Source organism: Octopus sinensis, linkage group LG3 (assembly GCF_006345805.1).
Source record: "Octopus sinensis linkage group LG3, ASM634580v1, whole genome shotgun sequence".
Classification (NCBI taxonomy): domain Eukaryota; kingdom Metazoa; phylum Mollusca; class Cephalopoda; order Octopoda; family Octopodidae; genus Octopus; species Octopus sinensis.
In genome coordinates this window covers 137433250-137451950 of record NC_042999.1, presented here as the reverse complement: position 1 = coordinate 137451950, position 18701 = coordinate 137433250, and the positions used below count along the sequence as shown (strand labels likewise).

The 18701-nt window shown below is 34.0% G+C and overlaps 1 protein-coding gene across 4 annotated transcripts in view; it reads left to right on the top strand.

The window, feature by feature from the left end:
• LOC115209797 (zinc finger protein 628-like) overlaps positions 1 to 12000 on the top strand; it is a 67615-nt gene extending 55615 nt beyond the window's left edge. For 3 of the 4 annotated variants that reach the window (XM_036501367.1, XM_029778343.2, XM_036501368.1), the window contains exons 3-5: positions 4104 to 4299; positions 5287 to 5327; positions 7457 to 12000. In XM_036501367.1, coding sequence (XP_036357260.1) covers positions 4104 to 4299; positions 5287 to 5310 — 220 coding nt within the window. In that variant the 3' untranslated portion in view covers positions 5311 to 5327; positions 7457 to 12000. Of the gene's footprint in view, positions 1 to 4103; positions 4300 to 5286; positions 5328 to 7456 lie in introns of those variants that run through there. The other variant, XM_036501369.1, reaches the window with a different exon arrangement.
• Positions 12001 to 18701: the final 6701 nt, after the last annotated feature.

Genomic DNA, 18701 nt, shown 5'->3' with positions numbered 1-18701 from the left:
CAAGGGTGGTGGGGTGACACTGATAGAATGTCAGACTTAAAAAAACTTAGTACTGGTGGGGAAGGAACCTGTTTGACTAAATCCCTTTAACATGGTACCCCAGTATGGCCATATTCCAATGATCAAAACAAATAAAATATAGCAAAACATGCTTCTGAACTTAAATTATAACTAAGACAATCTAATGAGTTTCACTTGTCTCCTCTATGTTGGCTGAAAGTGCAAATTTTCTACAGAAGTATAGAATTTAGGCCTTCAGTGTCAGTGACAGGATATAAAATGAAAAACTAGCTTGTTGTCTAAGCTTGCTGTTCCCTATTTTATGATGTTTGTCATGTCTCTGAACAGCATCATCTTTTATCTCCATCTGTTTCTATCAGTTACTTTCTCTCAATTTCATTAAGTTGTCATGAATGCAGTCTTTGTACTGTTTCTTTTGCTAATATTGAAATCATTTTCCAAATTGTAATTCCCCATAAAATAACCGTTTGAGTGGCCTTACATTTGACAGACATACAAGGTGCTCTGCTTATTGCATTTTAATTTATACTGTAATTCAAAAGATGCACAGCCTGCCCTCTGAAGCATTTCCATATATATCTGACAGCAGATCTTCCCATTTCACCTTCAGTATTCTTCTGAGGCATTTGTGGTGGAATCTCTCAAGTATTTTTATGTATCTACTATGAGTTGCCCATGTTTCGCAAGCATACAAGAGTGTTGTCAGTATGAATGTCTTGTAAACACTGATTTTTTTGTGTAAGCTATAATACCTCTGTCTGGGCATAGCATCATCTCAAGTTTGCCGCATGATGTGCTTGCTTTTTGATTTCTAGTATGTATGTATGTATGGGGGTGTATGTACAATGATTCATAAGTTTCTTTAGTACTTAAATCAGGGGTGGGGATTCAGTGTGGTGTGCAAAAATTTCCCCAAAAAAGAAAAAAAGGTCTGCAGGCAGATCATAAGTTCTAACACTTATATCTTGGTAAATTTTGTATATATATATATATATATCTATATATAATTTGATATACATTAATGAAGATAAGTTTAATACATTAAATTAACACGTAACATCTTCATTAATGCTGCTGCTGAATTTAGGACATTTATATTACTCATGAGGTATTCTAAATTTTTTAGCTAGATTTTAGTTGAGTCTCAAGGAGGTGGTACAAACTTAGCAATATGTGTTTTATAGTGAAAACAAAATTTCCATTCAAATGGCAATTACTGGACAATTTTCTGATTGAGCATAACCATTTTAAGTCATAGTGGAAATGTGACCTGTCGCAAAAAGGCATACGAGTATTGTATAAATATTATAATTGAAAAATTGACTATATTCTGTACATATGAGTATGCCAACCTGTGGGTGCAGTAAAATGGGCTTGCAGGCGCATTTGTGCCTACGGGTGGGGGTTTCCCCAACTCTAATTTAAATGATATATGAAGCTATTTTAAAAAATTTTGTTTCACTTTTGTTTTCGTATATTTCTAATACTATCCTTGCAGTTTTATTGTATCTTTTCACATATATACACACAGGAGTGGTTGTGTGGTAACTAGCTTGCTAACCAACCACATGGTTCTGGGTTCAGTCCCACTGCGTTGCACCTTGGGCAAGTGTCTGCTACTATAGCCTCGGGCCAACCAAAGCCTTGTGAATGGATTTGGCAGACAGAAATTTGAAAAGCCTGTCGTATATATATATTATATGTATATGTTTGTGTGTCTGTGTTCGTCCCTGCCACCATCGCTTGACAACTGATGCTGGTGTGTTTACATCCCCCATAACCTAGTAGTTCAGCAAAAGAGACTTATAGAATAAGTACTAGGCTTACATAGAATAAGTCCTGGGGTTGATTTGTTTGACTAAAGGTGGTGCTCCAACATGGTCACAGTCAAATGACTGACACAAATAAAAAATAAAAAAATACACATGAAACAATACACATATGTTTGTATATTTATTAAACTTTTACAAGGAGATGTGCGACAGCAATCTCAGAGTTTTGGCCTGGTCAGTCCTCTACTAAAAAGTATTGGGTGATTCTTCAGTTTACTGTTGAATTGTTTTTCTTATAACTTGATATAAAACAGTCATAAGAGGAGAGAACGTACATTGTGCTAAAAATGACACAATATCATTGTAATCTTCTTCACTGGTCCAGGGATATTCAGTTCAGCTGCTCAGTATGGTCGGGGTGGTTGGCAATATCAGTAACAGAGCAGTAGGTAAACTTCCCTTGAATTTCTGCTCTGTGGCAGTTTAGGGCAGGATGTCCTTGATTTCAATACATTATTCCACTGGTCAGCAACAACTGAGGTACTGGGTAACTTATGTTAGCCATAAACCAATGTCACTAACATTATGAAGACACACAGACAAACATAGAAATATATATATCTGAATGTGTGTATGTATATGTTTGTGTGTATTTATACACCAACATATATCTATCTATATATGCATACATTTTCTATATGTGTGTGAAAGGACACATGGCTCAGTGGTTAAGGGTGTTGCACTCACAATAATGAGAACATTGTTTCAGTTCCTGGACCGAGTGTTTCATTGTGTTTTTGAGCAAAACGCTTCATCTCGTATTGCTCTGTGATACCTGATGTGTGGAACATCATGTGATGTGCCTGTTGGTGCAAATATACATATATATTACGCACACGAATACATATATATTTATACATATACATATAACCATATATATATGTGTGTGTGTATACATATCTTTTACTTGTTTCAGTCATTGGACAGTGACCGTGCTGGGCCACCACCTTGAAGGGTTTAGTCAAATAAATCTACCCCAGTGATCCCAGAACTTACTGTATGTCTTGCTAAGTTAGGGGTCGTAAACAAACTAACACATTTTTGTGTGTACATGTCTGTGCATATGTGTGCGTGTACACACACATATGAGAGAGAGTCAACAGATGAGATCCAGAGATGCTCAATATAGAGAACAATAGTGCTCAAAAGATTTGGACTTACACTCTAAAATCTTTATCAAGGACTAAGTCTGCAGAGTAAAGAGTAGTTATACGAGAAATCAGGTGAGCAGATATGGAGATAGTGATGCATGGACCTGAAATGCCATACCTTCTTTCCTCAGTTTTCGGTGTCTTTGTACTCTGTAAATATGTTCTGTTAATATATATAAATATATGTGAATATATAAATATATCTTCAGTCATTGTCCCTCTCTATTGACATGAATATATATATATATGTATATTATGTGTCTAGCCTAAGCAGTTTTATTTGTTTATTTGCCTCATCTCTCTCTATCTCTGTACACACACACACACACAATTTTAGTCACTTCTGTCTCTCGTTACTCTGAGTTTAGCATGTGGGTGCATAGGGTCTTCAGGTATGTTACAACAGTCATAACATGCCTGAAGACTCTGCAGCCACACATAAAACTCAGAGTAGCAAGGGACTGACTCAACCAGAATGAAATCTGTTAATCTCTACTATGGTATGCAGTAATCTTTTTAATGACAGTCATCAACAATTCGTGACAAATCCCTAAAGGGGATGAAAGCACTCAGTAAATAGTTAATACACAATTCTGACTACTTTTTTCTTTAACATATTATGCTCACATTGTAGTAGTGATGATATCCATTTAACTACACATAGATACCTTGATACTTACATTGTAGTAGTCATGTTAGCCATCTAAAATGTATATATTATGATTTTCAATATTTATTTTAATTTGTAATAGTCTTGTATTTTATTTTGTATCAAAATCTTTAGTTATACCTCTATAACCTTTGCTCACAGATACTCTGAGAGTGGTAAAGGGTACTAGTGAGTAAATTGAAAATGTGTGATGTAAGGCTTTGATATATAATAATAATATGCTATTACAAAGTAAAATAAATCTATGAAAAAGACTACAGAGGTATGGATGTGATTTAAGAAATTTAATTGAACATGACTGAACATTATCTGTAAAATATGTCATACTATGAAGTCAGTATTTAATATTCAAATATATATGATGACATTCATCATCATCATATATATTCATATATATAAATTTTTTTCTTTTTCTGTTATCATCTATAGTGAAGCACTGGATATTTTCCATAGATTAGCACCAACACAAAGGATTGTCAATGATCTCAGTAGCCCTATCAGCATTACGGACCATGAACTATATTCTCACTTATGGGAACAAGGACAATTGTCTTCCGAACATCAAATGCTCCCTTCAGAAATGGATGTTTATCAACTTAGGGAAAATCTTATAACGCAAGCAAAGGTTTGTTTTTACAATATTTTATTTTATTTTGTTAATTTCAGTTTTTGATTACAATTTAAAAACAGTTTTCTTGAGATAATTTATTTCATTTCCAGATGCATTTGTGAATTGTAGTAGTAATAATAATGATGATACTTTGCATTATAATAGTTGATGTAAATAAATGTTGATTGTTTTGCTGATTTCTCCAGTGATGTCTTTCATTATATATATATGGGAGAGAGAGAGTGAGATAGAGGGAGAATTAACGTAAGACTGTAGGACAAGTGCACATGCTAGGCTTGGTAGCAGTCAATAAGTAATGAAACCCTACACGTCATATATATGCAGTGTGAAAGAGAAAGAGTTATAGAGACAGGAAGAGAAGAGAAAATGTGTGTGTGTATCATCATCGTTTAACGTCCGCTTTCCATGCTAGCATGGGTTGGATGATTTTACTGAGTTCTGGTGAACCAGATGGCTGCACCAGACTCCAATCTGATGTGGTAGAGTTTCTACAGCTGGATGCTCTTCCTAACACCAACCACTCCGAGAGTGTAGTGGGTGCTTTTATGTGCCACCAACACAAGGGCCAGTCAGGCGGTGCTGGCAACGGCCATACTCAAATGGTGCATTTTATGTTCCACCTGCAGAGGAGCCAGTTTAGCGGCATTGGCAACGATCTCACACACACATATATAAATCATCATTGTAATCATTTAACATCCATTGTCCATGCTGGACAGTTTGACCAGGGCCAGTAAGCAGAGAGGCTGCACCAGACTCCAGTCTGATTTGTCATGGTTTCTATGGCTGGATGCCCTTCCTAATGCCAACCACTTTGTGTAATGGATGCTTTTATGTGCCACTGGCACAGGTGCCAGTTGTGTAGTTACATAATATATAAAATCAATACAGTAATTTATTTTAAGGTAATATTTTTCATTTTATCATTCATTATTTCATTAGTTTCATTTTCATTAGTATTTCTGTTCTTTTGTCTTTCAGGAATCTCTGAGTATGCCTTCATGAATGACAACTTCAATTTGGTAAGTTATATTTCCTTCCTTTACTGAATCTTTTATTCCATTTGGTGAATTTCTTTTTCACAAATATTTTGTTTTTGATTTGAATGTAAAATAGATGTTTGTATAGGCACAGGCATAGCTGTGTGGTCAAGAAGTTCATTTTGGAAACATGTGGTTAGGGGTTCGGTTCTGTTGCCTGACTGTTGTCAGCAGGCATTCTATATACAATTGTGGGTCAACCAATACTTTGTGAGTGAAATTGGTTGATAGAAACTAAAGAAGTCTGTCATATATTGCGTGTGTCTGTTTGTGAATGGGGTTTGTATTTTCCCCTTATCTTCATGCATGTTTACTGACTGTAAACAATAATACAAGTTTTGGCCTTTACTTGCAGTCAGTTGTAAAAAGCATGTCAGTGCTGCTTGATATGTCTTAACATGTTGTGCAATCATTGAAAACAAAAGGTTCATATTGTATTTGTTTTAGTTCACAGTGTAACAATGTCTGAGTTGTTTACTGTTTGATAGGTGAAAAGATTATTACCAGATGAGGGTTGGTGACAAGAAGGCCGTTCAGCCTTTGGAAATTTGCTTCAATTAATCCCATGTGATCCATGCAAGCACAAAAAAGTGGATATTTAAATGATGATGATGATCATCATCGTTTAACGTCCATTTTCTGTGCTAGCACAGGTTGGACGGTTTGACCGGGGTCTGGGAAGCCGGGAGGCTGCACTAGGCTCCAGTCTGATCTGGCAGTGTTTCTACAGCTGGATAGCCTTCCTAATGCCAACCACTCCGTGAGTGTAGTGGGTGCTTTTTACGTGCCACCGGTACAGGTGCCAGGGGAGGCTGGCAGTGGCCACAATCGGTTGGTGCTGTTTACATGCCACCGGCACAGAAGCCAGTCAAGGCGGTGCTGGCATCGGCCACATTCGGATGGTGCTTGAATGTCTATATATCTGTGTGTGTATGTATAAAAAGTAGGTGCAAATATGGCCAAGACATTAAAAAAGTTTGTGTTGCAATAATAATGAGATATTGCGCTCAATACCACTGAATAAGTTTCTTATACTATATAGCTTTGGGTCAGCCAAGCCTGTGAGGTAACCTTGTCATTGTGACACTGATTACGTCTAAGAATTAATAATGCACACACTTGTGGAATACATAGCCACTTAGAAGCTAATTCAATAATTAAGTCACTTGATTGAACAACTGGAATAGTTATGAAACTGACAGGGAAGTGGGGGGTTTATTTATGTTTGTTTGTATCTAATACTTATGTATGTAATGTGTTGATGGATTTAGTTATGCGGAAAATACTTTTATTTGTTCCTTCTATTTTCTCACTACTACCTAATTAATTCCTATACTCTAGTTTATAATTATTTCCTGATTGAAGTTTCTTTATATTGGGATGTATGGGATTATTTTTATTCGTACTGTTACCCCACTTGAATGAAATGGCTAATTGGATAAAGTATTGGAGAACTAGCTTCTTCATCATTCTTTTAACATCTACTGTTCTATGTTTGCATGGGCTGGACGGACGTTATTGAATGCCTCAATAAATTCCGTCCTAGATGTCCTTCCTAATACCAACCCTCACCATTTCTAAGTAAGTAATATTTCTCCATGACCAGATATATTTCCTCAGAAGATCAGAAGTATCACGTGATGCAATGGCAAACAGTCAGTAAAATACACTCACCCATATGTACATACGTGTGTATATACTGTATTTTAATGTGTATAGGAAACGCCCTAATTTTGAGGCTTAAAATTTGGAAAAAAAGGTTTTGTAAGAGACTACTACATAATCCAATTAGCTTTCGTTTAAGATGGTGGTATGTTATCTGAGAGAGATTTGCTTGCTATTTCTAAGTGAAGCGACTGCATGGGCAGTCATTCTAGTCTCTGCATAAAAGATTGCAAGGTTTCTCTTTAGATAAAAGGATGTAAGTCCCACATCAACTCTAAATGAGCAGATCTAGGATGACCATTATGTTCAATGTGTTCTTACTTGTATTATTAATATAAAGACTGTAGTGATTTGAAAGCGATTGGGTTATTTGTATCCGATCAAACGATTACTGTGTGTTATCGTCACCTAATATATACGGTTGTCTTTTTTTTTCTCATTTCAAGGTGTATTGCAAGGGAAGTAACTCAGTCATGATCATTATTTCCATTATTCGTCACTTTCTCATGAATCAACCAACAAATGCTACGCAGAATGATGGGTTGTTCCCCTTGAATCTGTTTTTTTCTTTTCTTTTTTAGCGAGTTGATATTTTTCAAATTTATTCTCCCAGTTTTATAATTTTATATTCCATTTTATGTGACAATATTTTCTTTATACTTTGTACAATCGAGAAGAACAAACATGACATCTTGAATTACTAGAATATTATCGAACGAAAAAGATGCTATTCCATAAACATATCCTTGAAAGTTCCCAGAATATTTGGTGCTTAGAAAAATTCATAGAAAATGTTTTGCTTGTCCCAACATTTTTACATTAAAAAACAAGAAAACCATTTGTTTTCCCTCCATTATTCACTGAAAAATAATGTCATAATTTTGATATTATTTTAATGTTTTGTATACACACACTTGCACACAATTCTTGAAGTATGTATTTTTAATTTTGGTTTTTCATTTTGTTTGTTGTAGCCAATATTTCCATGACTTCCCCCACTCACCCACCCAATTTATATATATATATATATAGTACATATCAAATGGTTTATATTTGAAATTTTGTACTGAATTACAATGGCAAATGTTTTAGAGAGAAGTATCTTATGTCTGAACTTTCAGGTGTGTGTATGTGTGCATATTCTTCTCACACACGCCCATTTATACATGATTAAAAAATAGAACAGACACTGAAGCAACATTTTTGAAATTTTTTTTTTAATGCCAATTTATTTTTTGATTTTTAGAAGTATAATTCTTAGAACCATAATTCTTTAGACTAACACCTTCATCTTTATTGAAGAAAATATCTTACTTTTTACACCCACATGACAATAAGACTCACTGACCAAAGCATAGTATCGAAACATCTCTCACTTGTATAGATGAGGTTAATGGTTTTAAAAATTACAAGCTTATTATCAAGAACATGTCTCAGACATTTAGACAGTTAATCAAGTTGAACTTATATTAAAAAAAAAAAAAATCAACGTTTCTTGTAGCATGTAAGTTAAATTATAAAGTCTGAGCTATCCCACTGAATTGCCACAAACAGTGATATCTTACTTTCAGAAGTTTAACATATAATTATAATACATTAAAATTTTAACTGCTAACTTATTCATCACAATATACATACAATTGCCTCTCCCAAAAAAGTCTCAAAACCTTTGGAATGCTCCTCATATTTAAAGGAAATTATCACAAAGCAACTGATTAGTTACTTTTACGATATTATCATATAATTTATGACAGTGTGTGTGAGTAATATATATATAAAATATAGTTATGTACAGTTTTATTTAACATGTTTGTTTACATTCAGACATCGAAAAGCAATACATTGCACTAGTTATCTCAAGTGAAAATATTGTTTGTAAGGAAAATTTCTTCTCTCAAGACAACTTGTGCAGCGTATTGTCTTTCCATGTCCAAGTGTACACAAACATCTTAAATAAAACTGTGCATATTTCATTCAATGTTGCTTAGTGAAGCATCGAATGGAATAATGTCTGCAGCTATCAATTATTTGCATTCAATCCCTCCATTACAATTTCTTTTCTGAAGAAACTGCTCACTTAAAATTTCACATGATTAACATATTTTTTGTACCATTTAAACTTTAATGTCATAATTTTGAATAATTTAGTATGATGTTCTTATCATCATCGTTGTTGTCTAGGATGGTGGAGTATCAAAATTGGTACAGCATCCAACAAAATGCCATGTGGTATTTTGTCATGCCCTTTTACATTCTGAAGTTGACTATTTTATTAATTCCAGAAGGCTGAAAAGCAAAGCAACAGTCAAGTCCTGGCTTGATTTAATCAACTCTATCTATGGATGGCATTAAGCCTGTCATTATTATTCTTGAATACATTGTTACTGCTTTCATAGTTTATGTATATGCAATATGTTTTATAAGGCTAAGCTAAAGACAAGTTCTCTCCACCTTTTTCTTACAAGCTGTCATATCCATTTCTATTGAATTAGAAATAATTAAGTTAACTTCTTTAAGCCTCTCAGAATTTTGTTGCTTCCAATTTGAATTTACAGACAGTTGTCTGTATGCAATACATAGGTTAGTGAAATAGAGAAATATATAGTTTTGGATAAAATATCTCATGGTATTTTGTTGCCTTCCAAGTTCATATATTGTTATGGTTGACTTTGCTTTTCATCTTTTTGGCAGATTGATAAAATAGGTAGCAGTCAAATACCTAGTCAATGTAATCAACTCCAAATTTGTTGTGTTGAGCTTAAGTTAAAAATACAAAGTGACATTGCCATCTTTTCTTTACGAGGATTATGTGTTTATAAACTGTTTGATCGTACCATTTATCATTAAGGAGCTTTCTCAACACCCAATATTTCAAAACAGTTTCACAAATTAAATCTCTTCGTTTTCTTGTAAGAGCAATGGCTAAATAAAATGTCCTTTTTTTCTGGTAGTATAGATAAAACAAACTCCATAAATAACTACATACATACCAGTCATTGTTGCAAATATAAATACTTGTGAGGCTGTGTTGTGGTAGAAATGGTAGTGTTCAACTAAATTACCTTTCAGAATAAAATTTCATTTCTCTGTTTCAAATTCCAATGGGGTCAGTAAAATAGGTACAAGACTTGGGTGGTTTTATCTTAATTACATAAAAATTTTTTACCAATTTAAAATTTATTTTTAATGATTCAGTCAGAGGAGGCAAAGTAGCACTCATTCAGGGACTCCAAGACTGATGGGAAGAACTCCTTTCAGATTAGGGAGCCAGTGTAAAACTTTGCAACAGAATGCACTCTACTAAAGACATCCATAAACCAGATGGTGGTACTAAATGAAGCAACAGATTAAGTCTACCACTTTAAAAGTAATTTGGTCCTCTTCCACATCTGTTTATACTGAAGTTGTTAAATCACTTGATTATACACCTTTCTATCAGTACTAGGAAACCTTCCTTGATAGTACAGTAGTAGTAAGTCTTGTAGAGGATGAAACAATATCTAAGCTACAGACAAGCTAAGTCTACAGTACTGTTTGTCTTCTTTGTCACTTCATGAATGCCACTAAATGCCTTTTAGAAAAATGGAACTTTAATTTCCACCTCATCTAAAATATGCAACTTTGCCTTAGTTAGAAATCAATATTTGACAACTTGTAATACAAACTTGAAGTAAATGACAAAGCAATTTCTTCTTCTGTGATGTTTTTACCATTTTTTTTTTCTTTTTTTATATAATTATAAATAATACTGGGATCAATCGATTAATCTCGAGTGTTTTTATGGTTGTTAGAAAGTACAGTTTGGAGTTGGTTGAAACAATCTACATGTCTCAAGTAAATTTCCTGTTATTTAAAAAGAAAATTTAAGTTTTATCTTGCAAGGCCTAACTGCAGTTAAATAATGATCGGACAGGAATTTATTAACTTATATTAAGAATATTGCCTAAGTGAATTCAAAAGAAGTTTTTGTTGCTATCATAGCTATACTAATAGTTACGTTATTGCAGCTGCAACTTTCTGATGGATAAACATTTCTAACATTTTCCAATAAGCAATAACCCAATACTTAATTCTATTTATGAACTTAAGACTTTCTAAAGTGCTTCCAATGAAAAATGTTAATAACTTTTTTTACTTAAAAAAAAAAATCAAAATTAATCATAAAAAAAAGCAAAAAATGAACCACGAACCTCTCAGTATTTTATTGTATTCTATTCTGAAAGTTAATGTATTCAGGTAAAACCAAAAAAAAAAAAAAATTGTTTTTTTTTTCTCAATTGATGTTGTACTATATTTGTTATTTGCTTTGAATCCAGTCCTATTCTCCTCCCCACATAACAGTATATTGTACAAATAAATAGATAATTCCTTCCTTTAATACCCCTGGCAATGCTTCCTGATGAAAAAAAAAATGTTTAAAATCTGCCTTTCACAATGTGATATATTTTTTACAAACATTTATCTCTCAATTTTTAAATTCATATTGGAAGTTAAACAACTTTTGTTTTTAATTTTATGCAATTTTACATTCTCTTTTTGTCTCTGTATTTTAAAATATCTAACCTCTTTCATCTAATAAAGCTTTGCAAATTCAAATAATCAGTGTTCTAATACCACAAATTTTATACAGTAATGTGTGACATTTTTCCTTTTGTTATCTTTAGACCAGTGTTTTCTTATCGTTCCCCCTATGATGTCTCTACCTCCTCTCTCTCTGGTATCTTTTTTTATACCAATTTACCAAAACTGCTCACATTAGAGTTCATATTTAGAGTCACAAGGCAAAATCTTTTTAAAACATGAAAAAGATTTCATTTGGCCAACACCAGTGCAGTTGTATAGATGAGATGGTCATAGCTGGAATTTAGCTCATCTGTTTGATCAGATCCAGCCTTGTGTCAAGAAAAAAAAAAAACAAATGTATACAATTAAAAATGCTTTATTAAATTTGTTCTCCATCAGTCTTGATTACACTGTAAATTAACTAAAACAGACTTTCTAGAAATTAAAAATGTAGTGATGAAAGGGTTTACCTTTTTTTTTTTTTTTTTTGTTAGAACTTCATCTTCAATTTTACCCGTTTACAGTTTGTGATTCTACCCACCAGCAACACCCTTATAGAAAAATACTTATTTTAATTCTGAATAATTTATAGAATACTTTAGTTTACTGACTAATATATTTGTTAGTTGATTTCTAAGCAGTTAATTTTAATGATCAGTTTCACCAATTCGTTCTGTTTTTGGATATTTGTTAGTAATAAAGTAAAACTTTGTTAGTAATTCACTTTTGAACCTCTCAAAAACTTCTAAAATATTTTAAAATCTACCCCGCCCTTATATACTTATATGTATGCACTCATCAATATGCAGACTGTACATATATGATAATTTTTCAAGCTAATAATCTATATGAAAAAAGTATTTTTTACAGTATTTACAACTATATTGTGTTGATCACTTTGTATATAGTTCCCAACACTTTAGTTTAGAAATAAACTAGAGATTCATCATTCAAACTCTGTTTAATAGTAACATATCCAGAAATAAGACACCTGATAACAATTTGAGACCACGCTGATTGAAATGTTACATAGATATAATATAAATAGTGTATAAAAATTTTCTAATTCAGTCAGAAAAATTATCTTAGTTTAAACCTCACTTGAGTTAACTTGCATTTCCTCCTGCCAGACTCGATGAAACCAGCTATCATACTGTGCTATGGTTGATGCAACTGACTGTAATTCATCGCCAAATACCATACACAAAATGGGTCCTATGCCTAAGAATCGATTACTGTCATCATTATTTATATAGTACTAAGGTGGTGAGCTGGCAGAATAATTACCACACTGGGCAAAATGCTTAGCAGCATTTCATCCATCTCTACATTCTGAGTTCAAATTCCACCAAGGCTGTCTTTACCTTTCATCCTTTTGGGGTTGATAAAATAAGCACCAGTTAAACTCTGGGGTCAATGTCATCGACTTATTCCCCCACCCCACACCCGAATTTGCTGGCCTTGTGCCAAAATTTGAAATCATTATTTATATTTCTTGTCTTCCCTTTTAGACATTTAAGTTTTAATTAATAGTTCATCTGTCTCATTCATAATTAAAAGAATGATTTATTAAGTGATTCAGTATTAGATTAATCCTAGAGAATTGTCTTGGAGATAAAATTGTGATCGTTGATTAATATTACATTTGATCTAATACAATAGATTATGATATTAGAATAGACATATTAAAAGTGTCATTGGTTCTTGTCATTCTAATAATTTTCACAATTTTTATATTCTATATCTGCAGTAAAGAGGGGCTTTTTTGATTTTGAGTATTTTCCTCTCTTTGAAAACAAAAAGATTATATATATGTGTGTGTGTGGATATATATACAGATGTATGTATATATATATGATATATATATATACAGATGTATGTATATATATATGATATATATATATACAGATGTATGTATATATATATGATATATATATACAGATGTATGTATATATGGATGTATATATATATGTATATGATATGTATATATGGATGTATATGATATATATGGATGTATGTATATGATATATATATACACACAAGGTGGGTGAAAAGTAAGTAGGTATTAAAAATTGGTAATGTAATCCATGTTCTTTATTACATGGGAAAATGAAAGTAAATCTTCATATTTCAATGTAAGCACCGGTGGCATCAACCAGTTTCCTCAAGTGGCCAGGGATGGAATGAGCAACCTCCTGAAGGGCATCATCTGGGATATCATTGAAAACCTCCTGAATCTGTCTCCAAGTCCTTCAGTGTGTGAAGTTTTGTCTTGTACACCTCCTCTTTTGTGTAACCCCACAGGTTAAAAACCACATGGAGTTTGATCTGGACTTGGAGGCTGTTCCATTCTATGGTCACAGTTTTCAGGTTTTCACTCCGGTACGTAATGGTGTTTCCATGGATGGAAATTCAGTTCTTTATGCAACACCATACGTATTGTGTGTCTTGTTAATCTACTTTCATGAGCTGCTTGACGTGTTGATTTTAGCGGGCTGCGATTAAACATTTCCTGCACTGTTGCCATGTTCTCCATTGTTGCCATGATCAAAATGTGGTTGGACGATCACTTCTCACATTGTTCACAGAGCCCATGGTCATCAGCTTTGCAAGACAACTTTTTATTGTCTCTGGATGTAGTTTTGTCTGTTTAAAAAATGTTTCCATCATGACTTTAGTGATACTAAAAATTCTATAAGCAATTTCTAATGCCTAATTACTTTACACCCACCCTGTAGGTATATATATGTTTAGGTGTGTGTGTGTTTAGACATATGTATGTATACATGCATGTGTGGATGTATGTATATGCATATGGATGGATGTGTATATATATATATATATATGGATGTATATGTATATATATATATATATAGTGTGTCTGTGCATGTATGTATTTGTACATATGTTTTGTATGAGTGTGTAATATATATGTAAAAATACACACAAACATTGCATTACATTTCTGACTTTGGTGCTGTAATTCATTTTATTCATAACCTGGAACCTTCTTCATATCTCAGTGCCACAAAATGAATCATTTTCCAAACTGGTTTACCAAAATATTTTATCTTATTAAAATTTGTATTTGTTTGCCTGAGTTTGTTGGATTTTTTTTTTTTTCAGTTTTTTTCCTCCTCCACAAAGAAATGCTTGATACACAGACTTTATGTATTTTGTTTTCATTTGGTTTTTATATTTTATTTTGTAACCTCAACAAATCTTTTGTACATTTTTGTATTTACTGCTCAATATAAGTAAACAAAGGTACCTCCTATGCAATTTCAATGGTTTGTTTTTATTTCTTGTTTTTTAATATAAATTCAAAAAACAGTTTTTTAAATTAAGAATATGATGCAAAAATGCATGTTTTTCATCCTATTCTCATATGTGAAAAAAAAAAAAATGAAATTGATATATTGTTCCCCACTTTTTTATCTGGACCAGCCTTATGATACAACTGTTTTTGTGTAAATACTAGAAAAATAAAAAAAGGCCAAAGTGATGGTGTTAAACCAGGCAGTCTAAACAAACATAGGGATCTAGTATTTAGTAATGTGACACCCATCATCATCATTTAGCGTCTGCTTTCCATGCTAGCATGGGTTGGACGGTTCAACTGGGGTTTTGGAAGCCAGAAGGCTGCACCAGGCCCAGTCTGATCTGGCAATGTTTCTACGGCTGGATGCCCTTCCTAACGCCAACCACTCTGTGAGTGTAGTGGGTGCTTTTTACGTGCCACCAGCACAGCCATAATGATGATAATTCTTTCTACTATTTGTACAAGGTCTGAATTTTGTGAGAGGGGGTCTAGTTGATTGCATTGAACCCCAGTTTTCAACTATATTTATTTTATCAACCTTGAAGGGATGAAAAGCAAAATTGACCATGGCAGAATTTGAACTCAGATTGTAAAGCTGGAAGAATTATTGCTAAGCATTTTGTCTCATGTCACTTTGTCATAATGATCCTTGCTACTAATGGCACTAAACCTGAAATTTGGGAGAGGGGACTGGTCAATTACATCAACTCCAGTGTTTCACTGGTACTTAATTTATCAACCCCTGAAAGGATGACAGGCAAAGTTGACCTCGGTGAAATTTGAATTCAGAACATAAAGACAAATGAATTGCTGCTAAACAGTTCATACAGCATGCTAACGATTCTGCCAGCCTTCCACCTTACTTTGTCATAGTAATGATAATAATTTTCTAGCATTGATACAAGGTCTGAAGTTTGGGCGAACAGGTTAGTCAATAACATCAGTTCTCCAATACTTGACTGCTACTATACTTTATCATCTTTGAAAGGCAAAGTTGACCATGGTGACATTTGAAATCTGAACATAAAAAAGAGCTGTGATCAAATACTGTGAAGCATTTTGTTTCATGCTTTAATGATTCTGCCAATTCACTGCTCTTAAGTCTTAAAATTTTATTATTATTATTATTATTATTATTATTAATAATAATAATGGTTTTAAACTTTGGCACACGGTCAGTAATTTTAGGGCATGGGATAGTTGATACTGGTACTTTATATTAACTCTGGAGGAGAGATGAAAGGTAAAATTGATCCTGACAGAATTCAAACTCAGAATGCAATGAATCAGAAGAAATACTGCTAAGCACTTTGTCCAATGTACTAACGATTCAGCTCACTATCTTTAAATGTTTTCAAATTTTGGCACTTCATTTTATTGACTTCGAAAGGATGAAAGGCAAAGTCAACGTTGGTGAGATTTGAACCCAGAACATAAAAGTGTTGGAAGAAATACTGTTAGTATTTTGTCTGACATGCTAATAATTCCGTCAGCTTGCTGCCTTAATAAAAATCCTTTCTACAATAGGCACAAGGCCTATTGACCCCAGTGCTCAGCTGGTACTTATTTTACTGACCCGGAAAGGCAAAGTTGACCTTGGTGAAATTTGAACATACATTGTAAAGCTGGAAGCAATACCACTAAGCACTAAAAATTCTGCAAGCTTGCCACCTGAATAATAAGCTAGGATATTATTGGGGAAAAAAATCAATGACAAGAAATGTATAAATATGTACCAAACATGGTACACTACAACAACCTAACTGGACTATTCAGACCAACAAGAGCAAGGCAAACAGTGTAGTCATAATAAATAATCGGGGACTGGAAAGCTGATAGACATGACGTTTCCTGTTGGTCAAAACATTGAATGTGGAAGATGTAGAGAATCTGTCTAAAGACAAGGATCATCATCATCATAGTCATCGTTTAACGTCTGCTTTCCATGCGAGCATGGGTTGGATGATTTTGACTGAGGGCTGGCGAACCAGATGGTTGCACGAGTCTCCAATCTTGATCTTGAATTAAAAAAAAATACAAGATGTAGGGGTTTCAAATAAAAACTGCATCAGTAATAACTAGAGCCTTTGACTTGATAAAAAAAGATATGACCCATAGTAGGGGCTCACAACATTACATACTGTCTCAAAAATAGATACATCCCACTTTCTGTGTTAGATACTTTCTATTCAATTATATAATCTGTTGAGCACATTCTCTGCACACAAGTCTCTCTACACAATAACCACACAGAATAACTCACAAAAAACACTCCATACAATCAACACTCAATAAAATAATATAACACACTCCTATGTAACTGATACAAGACATAATGGTTTCAAATTTTGGCACAAGGCCAATAATTTTAGAGAGAGGGTTTAGTCAATTACATCAACTGTAATTGGTACTTTATTTTATCAACTCTGAAAGGATGAAAAGCAAAGTTGATCTTGGAAGGATTTGAACTCAGAACGTTATGCAGGAACTCATCATCATCATCATTGTTTAACGTCCGTTTTCCATGCTAGCATGGGATGGATGTTTTGACCAGGGTCTGGGGAGCCAAGAGGCTGCACCAGATTCAAGTCTGATCCGGCAGTGTTTCTACAGCTGGATGCCCTTCCTAACGCCAACCACTCCGTGAGTGTAGTGGATGCTTTTTATGTGCCACCAGCACAGGTGCCAGGGGAGGTTGGCAATGGCCATGATCGGTTGGTGCTTATTATGTGCCACCGGCATGGAAGCCACTCAAGGTGGCACTGGCATCGGCCACATTCGGATGATGCTTTTTACATGCCACTGGCACAGGTATCACAACTACAATTTCCATTTGATTTTTTGATGTTGATGTACTTGACTCAATAGGTCTCCTCAAGCACAGCAGGTTGCCCTACGATCCAAGGTAAGCACAGCAGGCCGTCCTGCAATCCAAGGCACTTTGGATGGGCTGGGTCTTCTATGTGAAGCTGGTGCAGGAAACAGCCATGAACTCACGTTATTTGTTGGGTCTTCGCAGTCACAGCATATCTCCAGAGGTCTTGGTCTTTCGTCATTGCCTCTGAGACCCAACCGTTCTGTGAAATTCTGCTGGCTCTTCACCCTCATACAAGACATAATCACAACAACTCACATGGCTCTCAACACAGCTGCAATTATTAATGCTACACAAACCATAGTAAGCATTAAAACAGCCAGAAACATTTTCATTTAAGGTGGCGAGCTGGCAGAAACATTAGCATGCCAGGCAAAATGCTTAGTGGTATTTTGTCTGCTGTTACATTCTGAGTTCAAATTCTGCCAAGGTCGATAAATTAAGTACCAGTTATGCACTGAGTTCGATGTAATTGACTTAATCCCTTTGTCCTTGTTTAGTCCCTTGTGGGCAATAAAGAAATAAGAAACACTTTCATTTATTCTCCTCAAAAACACATGTACCTCTGACAAGATAAATGCATTTATTTTAAAGATGGCCTTGAAAGGAAATGCTGAAGGTAAGTTATACAACTATTATATTTGAAAGTTTATGGCAGAGAAAAAAACAAAACAATGAATCCTGTAAAGTTTGATATGCAGGTGAGTATCCACCAGGATTCAGGTCTCTCCTATGAATTTTAGTTTGCATTAATTTTTTTTTTTTTTTCATTAGTCCTCTAGAATATAAGACTGGCTATCCGTGCCGACTTAGTGTAACTGTAACATAGTTTTCAATTGAATTTACAAGAAATTTTAGGACAGAAATTCCAAACATAGATGTAAAGTAAATCTAGCATAGATTAAAATTTAGTTAATAGAAAAGAAGACAA